This window comes from Piliocolobus tephrosceles, chromosome 3 (genome assembly GCF_002776525.5).
Source record: "Piliocolobus tephrosceles isolate RC106 chromosome 3, ASM277652v3, whole genome shotgun sequence".
Lineage (NCBI taxonomy): Eukaryota > Metazoa > Chordata > Mammalia > Primates > Cercopithecidae > Piliocolobus > Piliocolobus tephrosceles.
The window spans coordinates 106,657,072-106,669,895 of NC_045436.1; the positions used below are offsets into that span (position 1 = coordinate 106,657,072).

General features: G+C 41.8%; 1 protein-coding gene across 2 annotated transcripts in view; it reads left to right on the forward strand.

Annotated features, from left to right (window-relative positions):
• SCD5 (stearoyl-CoA desaturase 5) overlaps positions 1-12,824 on the forward strand; it is a 175,290-nt gene that overhangs the window by 108,526 nt on the left and 53,940 nt on the right. For both annotated transcript variants that reach the window (XM_023222575.2, XM_023222576.1), the window contains exon 3: positions 11,370-11,575. In XM_023222575.2, coding sequence (XP_023078343.1) covers positions 11,370-11,575 — 206 coding nt within the window. The remainder of the gene's footprint in view (positions 1-11,369; positions 11,576-12,824) is intronic.

The following is a 12,824-nucleotide window of genomic DNA, read 5'->3' on the forward strand; positions in this document are numbered from 1 at the left end:
CTTCGTGCCTGGATGGCAGGTCCACCAGCACCTGCAGCAGGCGCAGACCAAGAGCTGCATGGGCAGCTCTCAGCAGGAAGTAGTTGGTCCTGAGGGCACTGCCCTTGTCCTCATGAGTGCTCTGGATGCTCATGTCTTCAGGACCCGTGGCAGTGGTTGCAATAGAGCTGGGGCAGGTCCATCATGGCCTCAGTCAGCATGGACAGGAAGCCCAGAGTCTCCACAAACAGGGCCCAGTCGATGGACGGGTCCTGATCTAGCCTGCCATGTCAGCAAAGGCCAAGACACACTCCACATAGTCCGGGAAACTGCTCCGGTGCCAGGAGTGGTAAAGATCCAAGGATTTTATGCTCAGCTCCTTTGCCATGTGGATCTCAGGGCAGAGTTTCAGCATCAGCAACATGGACAACATGATTATGCTCTGCAACAAGAGAGGTGACTCAAAATGCCTTCCAAACCAGAAGAATGTCAGGAAAATATTAGCCACCAGTAGCACCAGACACACCTAGATAGGGAAGCCAGCGGCATTCCGAGTCCTCTGGATGTGCGTGCACTGCGGGATCTACAGGACCACCCCTCCGAAGACCATGGCCCCAGCTTCCCCCCAGGAAACCAGCTGGTGCAGTGGCACCAGACGCCAATCTAGGTCTCTGCTTCTATCCGGAACACTTGTGTTGCCCTGTTGGCTAGCCAACGCCCACTCCTCTAATCACATGGCTGGTCTTTCTGGTGATCTGCTCCCATCCTGAGGCTATCTAGGGGCCCATGAAAGTCACCTCTAGCATAAGAGTGGAGGAATTTCCTATCACTCAGAAAATTCCAAGAGTTTTTAAAGCTCTTTGTCAAGAACCAGACACAAAGACCAGATATATTCTTTATTATAGCATAATGTGTCTTAGACCTCATCTCATACCAGGCTTGTCCTAGCACCATGCTACCTACACAATGGCCTTTTCTTAGTTCCTCAATTGTTCCAAGTCCTTCCCTCTACCTGAGACAATTCCCCTCTTCCTCCCACACTTCTGCCACCAACTCCTCTCCACCTGAAGATGACCCAGTTAAGAATGGCCTTGCTGGCCAGACGCAGTGACCCACAGCTGTAATCCCAGCATTTCGGGAGGCCAACGCAGGTGGATCACCTGAGGTCAGGAGTTCGAGACCAGCCTGACCAACATGATGAAACCCCGTCTCTACTAAAAATACAAAAATTAGCCACGCCTGGTGGCAGGTGCCTGTAATCCCAGCTACTCGGAAGGCTGAGGCAGGAGAATCACTTGAACCTGGGAGGTGGAGGTTGCAGTGAGCTGAGATCACACCACTGTGCTCCAGCCTGGATGACAAAAACAAAAACAAAAACAAAAAACAAATGGCCTTGCCTATATTAAGGTCCTTTTTTGTTCAGCTCCTTTATTGGCTTCACAGCTCTAATCCCAGTCTAACATTATTTCACTTATGTTGACTTGATTTACTTTATGTTTAGTATTTGTCTCCTCCATAAACTATAAACTCTTTGAGGACACAGCCTCAGTTGTCCTATTTGTTCTTTATCTTCTAGTGCATACCGGTCAGTAAATATCAGTCAAATTAAGGACAAAATGTGGTAAAGATAAGAGTCCAGCCGAAGAAACCTGTCTGATTTTCAAGAAGAGGAAAAGTTTAGATTTTATAAGAAAAGTAATACACAGAGATTGTCAAATAATAAGCAAAAGAATGATAGATTTTGGGGAGTATGAATGGAAAGAGGATGTTACCAGTATGCCGAATGTATTGCAGAGAGGAAGATTACTATAAGTGGGAGACAGTTAGAAGGTTATTACAGAAGCCAAACAAATTGATACAAGCCTGAACAAGGGTGGTAGAGTAGAAATGGAGTGGAAGGGGAAAAGCTGATATTGTAAAGAAGAGTGCCCATGAAATTTTTGTTTTTAGCTTTCACTTTTATTTTGAAATAATTTTTTCTGGTCTTTTATTTTGAAACTTAGAGAAAAGTTGCAAAAAATCATGAGCTTGTGTATAGCCTTCACGTAGATTCACCAATTCTTAGAGTACTACTCATTTGCTTTATACCCTTGCTCTTTCCTCTGTACATGCGTGTGCATTCTTATGTATTCTTTTTTTTTATGAATCATTTGGGAGTACGTTATAGACATCATGCCCCTTTATTCCCAAATACCTCAGTGTGTATTTCCTAATGACAAAGACACTTTCACATAGACAGAGTACACTTAACCAAAGTCAGGGATTTAATGATACAATGCTGTATCAAGGATTCTATAATAGTTCAGGGTCCAATTTAGGGTTATGCATTACAACGAATTATAATGTCTCTTTAGATTCCATTCATCTGGAATAGTTCCTTGTTTGTTTAATTTTATGCCATCGATATTTTTGGAATGTACTGGCCAATTAAGTTGTAGAATGTTCCTCCATTTGGGTTTGCTCATGTAATTAGACTAAAACTCTGCATTTTTGGTGGGAGTACTACATTAGCATTCTTGTGTCCTTCTCAGCGTCGAAAAAGAGGCACATGACATCACTTTGTCACATTATTGGAGGTATGAACTTTGATTATTCGGTTAAGGTGGCATCTGCTAAGTTTCTCCACTGTAAGATTGCTATTTTTATTTTGTAATTATTGAACTAATTTATGCAAAGATTATGAGCCTATATAAATGTTTTATCTTCATCAAACTTTTACCCAATAATTTTAGCAAACATTGGTGATTCTTGCCTGAATCAGTTATTGCCATGACAGCTGCAAAATGGTGATTTTGTAGCTCTGTTATTTCTTCTACATTTGTCAATTGATATTTTACTGTAAAGAAAAGTGTTTGCTTCTTCCCATGTATTTATAACCCATGGACTCTTTTTTGATTACATGGATTATAATCCATTACTGTCATTATTCATTTGAATGCCCAAATTACCCCAGTTTGTTCAGAGGGAGGCACTACAAATGGACTCCTCTTTCTTTTTAGTATGGTGTGTTGCTGTGTTGCCCAGGCTGGTCTTGAACTCCTCAGCCTCCTGAGTAGCTGGGATTACAGATGCATGCCACCACATCTGGTTCCTCTGTCATTTCAACATGCTCCATCATCTTTTAAGCACTTCCTTTCCTGCACAACAAAACATACTGAGCTCCCTGTGTACTTTTCCTACCCCAGTCCTGGCACCAGCCATTTCTCCACAGTCCTGATTCCTTTTAGTGGAGAATGGTATTTTAAAAACAAGTTGTGGGAACTAAATATGTTCATTGCTATTGGATTATCATTGTTTTCTAGGTCCTTTCTTCCCCCTCAATTTTTAACTCATGGAGTAAAGGAGATCTAGTTCAGGAGATTAGAATAATGGTCACATCACCGACCAAAAACCCTCCAAAACCTAAGTTGAAAAGATTTCCAGAAGACCAACTTATTTACCAAGATTACTGTCTATACCATTTTAAAAGTGTATGTTAAATGTGTGGTTTTTTTTAAAGTGAAAAGTTTTATTTGAATACATTCTTGTTGTTAAGAGATTTAAACAAAAGAGTAATAGAAGAAAATATTAAACACTTCTTTCCTTATTTTCAAACTTTAAGTTTTATTGGCACTTTTTAAACTACTAAAGTTGGCTTTTCAACACTTACCCAGCTTCTAAGACCTATGTAGACCAAGTGCTACATGAAGGCAAGGCAGCAGGTGGCAACTTGTCCTCTCAAAGCCACAATTTGCCAGGTGGTGTGAACTGCTGCCAGGCCACTCTTGGGGACTTTCTGGGCTATTCTTACAGATTAGCTTATTGTCTGGAGAGAAGTAAGTACTGACCTAGTATCAACAATGGGGAAAGCACCCAACATTGTTTTTCAGTCTGAATTGGCATCTGAACAGGAGGAGATTAAGTTTAGACCCTGGAGACAGAGATAAAGCCTATTTCTAATGAGCCTTACAGTTTCTAAGGAGTGGAGCCATCAGTATCTTTTTCTGTTTGACCCCCTTGATAGAACAGCTCCTTTCCCAGAAAGGATGTCATTCAGACACGCACATACCACATGCACGCACACGCACATGCACATGTACATGCATATGCATGCACACACATATTTTCTACTCTAAAACCTGCCTCTTCAAGCTGACATGTTGACATGTTGGTCCTGGTTTCTTTTTCACTACTGACTGGAAACGAAGATGTGTTATGAATACAAGTGGAATTCCCTTTGGCTTTGTTTTGAGACTGCTTGGGAAGTTTTTTGTTCTGGAACCTTAAACAGCCACAAAATTGAAATAACGGACAGAAAGACCATCTTGGTGTCTGGTTGGGAGCAAGCATCTCTTTCCAGCTAGGCTAGGGGAAAACCAGTCAATGATTCTGGTTTCAGATCTGCTGAATGGGACAAGCTAAACGCTGTTTACATTTAGCCTTCATCTTGCTAACCAGTGGAAATTATGTGGACCTTAAAAGATGGTGTCCTCTATTGCCATTTAGATGACTGGATTCAAGAATTTATTTTGAGCATAAAAGGACGCTGGGGAGTAGTTCTGAAGGAGCAGGTTGCTTCATACCTCACTTCAGTGGACTCTTGAGATTGATGACTTTTGCTCAAGTCACAGATAACACTCAAGGGCTGTGCATGTGGAGAAAAACCACTTCATGATCAATTTCAGTTTCTGCAGTCTCAGTGGAGACCCCGCTTAGGGACATTATCAGTGATGGATAGTGAGGTAATGGAGGCACAAAATACAGAATGGGTTCAAGCGAGGGCACTGCCACACCACTTGAGGTCTGATTAGTTGATTAGTTGCTAATGAGAATAAAGATAGACAGGTGACATAAAGGTATATTAACAGACTGGATTGCCAGATGAATCTTACTGCTTCATCGAGCAGAAGCTGGGTTGTTTTCATGCAGGAATATAGAAATGTTTTCAAAAATAACTTGTTTCTCCTGTATTGCAAAAGAATAATATGTTTATTATAAAAATTTACAAAACACAGACAAAATAAAAAAGAGTCACCCCCAGTCCCAATTCCTAGAGAGAACCACTGCAAACAGTTTGGCTAAGATACTTCCTTTGTTTTTCCCATGCTTAAACGTACATTTTTTTTTTATTAAAAATGGATTCATAGTGTTTTGAGAAGTACTTTTCTTCTCTTTCTTTTTTTTTTTTTTTTGCAACAAGGTCTCACTCTGTTGCTTAGGCTGGAGTGCGGTGACGCAATCTCAGCTCCCTGCAATCTACGCCTCCCAGGTTCAAGCGATTCTCCTGCCTCAGCCACCTAAGTAGCTGGGATTACAGGTGCCCACCACCACGCCCAGCTAATTTTTGTACCTTTAGTGGAGACAGGGTTTCACCGTATTGGCCAGGCTGGTCTCAAACTCCTGATCTCAAGTGATCCTCCTGCCTTGGCCTCCCAAAGTGCTAGGATTACAGGCGTGAGCCACCACGCCCAGCCAAGAAGTACTTTTCTTTTAACTACTTTTACCTTCATCTTTCTAGGTCAATACTACAATAGCCTTTTTTTGTTAATTAGTTTTTAATACAACACTAATAGAATTCTTTTTAATAGTTTCAGAGTATAGGATCAAGCATAAAAGTATTTCTCCTCATTCCTATCTTCCAATTTCACTCCCATGAGGTAACTCTAAGACTTTTTCTCTTACTATTTCTTTCATGTATATATAAACTTTTACTGTGTGTGTTTACACACACAAGTAGTATTTAATTAATTTATCACAAAATATTTAATCAAATCCTGTTATGGGGAAATGCAGGGTCTTTCCAAGTTTTTATTGCAGTTAGCATCCTTGTGGTTAAATCTCTGCACCCAACCATGATTTCCTTAAGATACATTCCAGAAAATGAATTGTTAGATTAGAAGATATGCACAGTTTCAGGGTTTTTGATATGTAGTGTTCATTTGCGCTTCACAAACTTTCTGCCCATTTCACATTCTCACCAGTAGGCAGCATTGAATTCTTAATTCTTCAAACTTTTAAATTTGAAGTATAATGCACACATTGAAAAATGTACAAGTGGCTGGGTGCAGTGGCTACGCCTGTAATCCCAGCACTTTGGGAGACTGAAGCAGGAGGATCCCTTGAGCCCAGAAGTTTGAGACCAGCCTGGGTAACATAGTGAGACCCCATCTCTACAAATAATTAAAAAATTAACTGGGCATAGTGGCATGTGCCTGTGGTCCCAGCTAATGGGGAGGCTGAGATGGGAGAATCGCTTAAGCCAGGTGGCTAAGGCTGTAGTGAGTCATGATCACACCACTGCACTCCAGCCTGGGTGACAGAGAGAGACCCTGTCTCAAAAAAAAAAAAAAAAAAAAAAAAGTGTGTAAGCCATGAGTTAGACTTGCACTGCTCAGTGTGGTAGTCACTAGCTACATGTGGCTACTGAGCACCTGCAATGCAGTTAGCCCGTGGAGGTGTGCTACAGGTGAAAAATTTCTAAGACTTGGTACAGAAAAAAAAAGTAATGTACAGCATCTCAGTAATTTTTATACTGATTATATATTGAAATGATAATATTTGGGTATGTTACACTAAGTAAAATATATTATTAAAATTAATTTTACTTGTTTCTTTTCACTCTTTTTTTTTTTTTTTTTTTTTTTGAGACAGAGTCTTGCTCTGTCACCTAGGCTGGAGTGCAGTGGTGTGATCTCAGCTCACTGCAACCTCTGCCTTGCAGGTTCAAGTGATTCTCGTGCCTCAGCCTCCCGAGTAGCTGGTATTACAGCTGCACACCACCATGTCCGGCTAGTTTTTGTATTTTTAGTAGAGATGGGGTTTCACTATGTTGGCCAGGCTGGTCTGGAACTCCTGTCCTCAGGTAGTCCGCCCATCTCGGCCTCTCAAAGTGCTGGGATTACAGGCATGAGACACCGCACCCAGCCTCTTTTCACTTTTTATTTTATTTATGTTTTTCTGTAGCCCAAGTTCAATCAAGGGTCATTTCACTTTTTTGGGGTGGCCACTAACAAACTATTAGTTATATTATGTGGCTTGTGTTATATTTCTGTTGCAAAGTAGGACAACAGAAAGTATGGTGTCTCTGATAATGAAGCCTACCACCTGAGCTGTACACTCCGGATTTGTTCTGTTCCTACTCCTCTCTTGCTTGCCCACCTACCTGTGCCTCATTTATGCCCCATGTTCTTAGAACTAATGTAGCTCCCTTCAACATTCCAATTTTTGATCAGGAATAATCAATTAACATGTGGTGAGAGTGCACTTTTGATGGATTGCAGAGTAAGACTGTGATCTACTGGAACCTACAATTCAGTATAAACTCTAAGTTGCAAATTTAATACAATAATTTGTTAATTGATTTGTTTGAATGTTTAAGTATTTGGCTTCAGGCATTACTGCTGATTTCAACATCATGTCCCTACCAGAATATGTACATGGAACATGAACAGATGGATTACCTATTCTTGACAGTCAGTTCATGATGGGCATTTGTCATCTCTGTATGCCTCAATATTGTTTTTGTTTCCTGTGCAGCAAAGGTGATGGAGTGGCACACATAGTTTTAGACAAGAGCTATCAGCACCTTGAAAACACTAAGAGGAAGAGAGATTATCAGATTATACCACTGGGGGTACAGCTTCCAGCACAGTCGATCTCCATTCACTCCCCGCCTCCTGAGGTTGAGACGGTTGGGCCATCTCTCCCTCCTCATTAATCCTCAGCTTTCCCCTCTGCTTGTTGCTAAAGCAGATACCGACTATACGAAAATGAGCTCTAGGTCCCCACACCTTTTCAACACAAACGTATTCACAGGTAGGTTCTTTCCCTTGCCCATCCACTCCCAATCACTCCAGAACAGACAAAAGTGCAGGTAAGTAGGGAAGAAAGGTGATTGGGTAAGCAAATAAATCTTTCTCTCTTTCTGCTCTATTGTTGACACACATCTTGTTCTTTAATTTCTTTTTTAAAGAAATTATTGCCAAGTTCCCAAGAACTAGAAAACACATCTTATTCTTTGAGTCACTTTTTCACTGGACTCAGCTTTACACTTGAAAACACAGCAATAACAAAGGATTAAAAAATACATCGAAGTATTTTTGGCTTGATTATGTGCTTGATTATTTGGAATGTGGCCAAAACCCTTCCTGCATTCCACTGTTGCAGTCAAGTGGCTTCTGTTGGAAAGGTATCCAGGTGAAAGGAATGAAAATAAATATCTCTGTTTCAACTCGTCTTCATCATCGTGGGTCTTTTTGTTGTTGTATTATAATTAATTTTGTGAGAATAATGTTTCTAGCTATTTGAAACTCTTCACGTAGAGTTTCTACAAGATTTCATGGCATTGAATTAAACAGCCATGTATTAGTTCATGATCACACTGCCATAAATAACTACCTGAGACTGAGTAATTTATAAAGAAAAGAGGTTTAATTGACTCACAGTTCCACGTGGCTGGGGAGGGCTCAGGAAACTTCCAATCGTGGTGGAAGGGGAAGGAGAAGCAAGGTATGTCTTCCTATCGTGGAGCAAGAGAGAGAGCAAAGGGGAAACTGCCACACACTTTTAAACCATCAGATCTCGTGAGAACTCACTCATTATCATGAGAACAGCATGGAGGAAACTGACCCTATGATTCAGTCACCTCCCACCAGGTCCCTCCCTCAACACGTGGGGATTACAATTACAGATGAGATTTGGGTGGGGACACAGTGCCAAACCATATCAAGCCAATATAACCTTTTAACAAGATGAATGAAAGTTTTCTATAAAAGACCCCTCCCTGCAACATTTGGAGAATAAGGGAAATACCTTGTTGATAGGAATGTGAACTGAGAACCAAGGAAGAGCCATATTTATTCTATTATTGTTTTGATTTGTTAGATGAGCTTGTATAAATGTCCTCTAAGCTTTAATTTTGCCATCTGTGAATAGGGGACAGAGTGTTCTTTCTATGTTATGTTCACATGGGCACTACAATAAAAGCAATAAACTAATGCAAAAGGAAGAAATTATTTCTTAGACCACAGTAGTCTTGATTGACATTTGAAATTCTTTTACAGCTCCAAATTCTGTGATTCTAAATAATAAAATGTTTTCACTCTTTCCAACCACCATGTTTAAATACACTGTAAAATCTAAAGACCTCTTTCATATTACAGTAAGCCAGGCTATAATTTTTGATATACATAAACTGCCAGGCTCCTATTTTCTCTCTTTATAGTCAAAGCTGAATATATACTTCTTGGAACTTTCTGCCTCCTCTCTCTCTCCCCCAAAGCCCAAGGATTAGGTGGATTTTTAAAATTTTCAACCAGCCTGGCCAATAGGGCGAAATCCCGTCTCCACTGAAAATGGAAAAATTAGCTGGGTTTGTTGGCGCATGCCTATAATCCCAGCTATCCAGGAGGCTGAGGCAGGAGAATTGCATGAACTCAGGAGGCAGAGGTTGCAGGGAGCGAAGATCACACCACTGTACTCCAGCCTGGGTGACAGAGCAAGACTCCATCTCAAAAAAAAGAAAAATTAGCTGGGCATGGTGGCATACACTTGTAGTCTCAGCTACTTGGGAGGCTGAGGTGGGAGGATCACTTGAGCCCAGAAGGTCAACGCTACAGTGAGCTATGTGATTGTACCACTGTACTCTAACCTGGGCAATAGAGCAAGACTGTCTCGAAAAACAAACAAAAACAAAACAATTTCTTCCCTTCTCATCAGAAGGATGAAACCAGTCTCTATGAAATGGTAGACTCCTAATGAGAATATTACCCAGTATTGAATATTATGGTATAGAATATTATTACTATTGTCATAAAAAGAAAAGGCTAATGCAATATAATACTTAAATTTATTTTTATTTTCAGATTTTCCTATCGAAAGCACTACTTCCCAATTTAATTCGTCTTCTCAAAGTTTTGAAAGCATCATCAGATTAAAAAAAAAATTAGTGTAAATTGAATGTCTGTAGATCTCACTGACCCATTGCTATAGCTAAGTTCTCATTAATTGTAACAGACTAAATGCCATCAATTCTTGCCCCTGATAGCTCAGCCCCCGACACCTTCCCATGCCTCCCATTACGAGAGGTCCAATAGGGTGTGCTCCCCACGTGCGCTGAGCCCCACTTCAGCTCTGTGGGCTGGGCAGACTCTGCTGCCTGTTCTTCTAGGGGCCCCAGAGTCTGTTTTGGGGCTCCAGTGAGTGCTGCCCCGCTCCTCAGCCACCGCTGCCTCTCCACTTGGTGGATTGCCAATACACCCAAGGAGCCAAAGTTGTCCCCCTTCTGTTTCTGTTATACTCTGTTAGAGCAGTCCTAAAATGATGCCACTGGTGCCTTGGTATTTTGCAGAGATTTGGGGAAGTAGCCATTTGGGTTTTTTTTAATCTGCTGGCTTCCTGATCTACGTGAGTCACACATGAAGAACATCAAAGTAGGGAGAGAGGCAGAGACATCTGGGCCAAGAACCGGCACCCTTTATACTCAGGACTGCCCCTCTCTTCTGACAACCAAGATTTCATCCTAAGAGGATGTCTCCCTCATTTTTTAAAATTTTTAACTTCAGGGGTACATGTGCAGGTTTGTTACATAGGTAAACATGTGTCATGGGGGTGTGTTGTACAGATTATTTCACCACCCAGGTATTACGCCTAGTACCCATTGGATATTTTTCCTGATCTTTTCCCTCCTCCCACCCTCCACCCTTGATAGCTCCAGTATGTTTTTTTCCCCTATGGGTCCATGTGTTCTCATCATTTAGCTCCCACTTGTGAGAACAGTGGTATTTGGGTTCCTGCATTAGTTTGCTAAGGATAATGACCCCCAGCTCCATCCATGTCCCTGCAAAGATCTCGACAGAACTACAGTTCAACCCAGCAATCCTATTACTGGGTATATGCCTGAAGGAATATAAATCATTCTATTATAAAGACATAGGCACATGTATGTTCACTGCAGCACTATTCACAATAGCAACATGGAATCATCCTAAATGTCCATCAGTGATAGACTGGATAAAGAAAATGTGGTATATTTACACCATGGAATACGGTGCAGCCATAAAAAAAGATCTCTCTTTTCTTGACACAAATGATCTAGGAGATTCAGTCGCCCCCAGCAGAGCTTTCCTTCAGGTCTCTGCACTAATTCACCCAACAAGCCTGAACTTCCTGCAGTGGGTACGTCCCACACATAAGCTGAGATCCCTGCTAAGTGAAGATTTACTCTTGTTCTGATGAAAACCACTCCAGACCACAGGGGATTGAACTTGAGGTTGAGGAACTGTGGGTTGAAGATAGGAGGAATGTGAAACCAGCAGTGAGGACTGGTGGGGGAGGGGAGGCTGGGAAGATTCCCAGGAGGACGCCCGGCGGTGCGGTTCCTCTCTTCACTCAGGCTCTCATTCTCTCTGCAGAATGACATCTTCGAGTGGTCCAGGGACCACCGAGCCCACCACAAGTACTCAGAGACGGATGCTGACCCCCACAATGCCCGCCGGGGCTTCTTCTTCTCCCATATCGGGTGGCTGTTTGTTCGCAAGCATCCGGATGTTATTGAGAAGGGGAGAAAGCTTGACGTCACTGACCTGCTTGCCGATCCTGTGGTCCGGATCCAGAGAAAGTAAGTGAATGGGCATGACAGAGAGCGGTCCCTCAGGGGCCAGGACGTAGAAACAGCACAATGAGGTGGACTCATAACCCCATAGCATTCTTCTCAAGCATTTGCCCTAACAATTTGGCCATATTTATACGATTTATCTCTATTTATTCATTTCCTTTTGCTCATTAAATTTTGCCCATTGGCACATTTGTTTTGAGTTATGTTTCATTTGTAACGGATTTCCTTTAAGCCCAGTGTCATTACCTTCAGACTAATCTTGCATGGCTGATTTCATGGAATCTGTTTCTGTGTTTCCCCACTGCCCCATTCATGATTCTCTGGAGTAGCAGAAGAGGGACTTGCTTCATTTTAGTGACACACTTGACTCTACTTGACTCCAAAAGGACTGGACTCTCTCCAGGTATCCTACTCCTATTCTGAAATTCTCTTGTAGTGAAACCTCTCCCCCGCCCATCACTCATGGAAACGTTACACTAGTAGGTTTCTGTGCAGAGAAAATGAGACAGCTCAACAGAGGGCCTCAAAGCACTCATATTCCCTGATGGTGTCGGCTGAGCATATTGAGTTGGCCAGCATTTGCAGGATGAAACTGCTTTCTTTTTGTAAGCACATGAAGAAAGAGTGCCTATAATCGTGCTGGCAAGTAGAGAGCAACCTTTGTTCTCAGGTTGGTCTGGGTCTGTAAAGTTTGGCTATGATGAGCTTTTAGCACCTAAAGCAATAGATTTATGTACAAAGATGGGCAACATATGGACCACACTCTAATTAGAGCCTTGAGATAACATGTTGAATAAGTGGCTACTAGTGACCATCTCCACCAATGGGTAGGAGTCATCTGAGGACTTACCTAAACAGAATCTCCTTTTCAGTCTGAAAATGGACATGGAGGCCATGCCTTTGTTCAACACAAGAATCTTTGCGTGAAAGGAAGGATGGCTTAGGACTGTGCTCTTTTCCCCCAAAGCCTCTCCTTTTACACTGTGGGGAGCAGTAGACATAGTGAGAAACTGGCAGACCATGGAGACAGACTGCTGGAATCAAAGTCTCTGACTCCTCCACTTACTGGCAATGAATTAACCACTATAAGTCTCAGCTTCATCTATAAAATGGGAGTAACAGTAATAATCTATCTCCTACAGCTTTTATGAAGATTTTTTTTTTTTTTTTTTTTTTTTTTTTTGAGATGGAGTCTCGCTCTGTCGCCTGGGCTGGAGTGCAGTGGCCGGATCTCAGCTCACTGCAAGCTCCG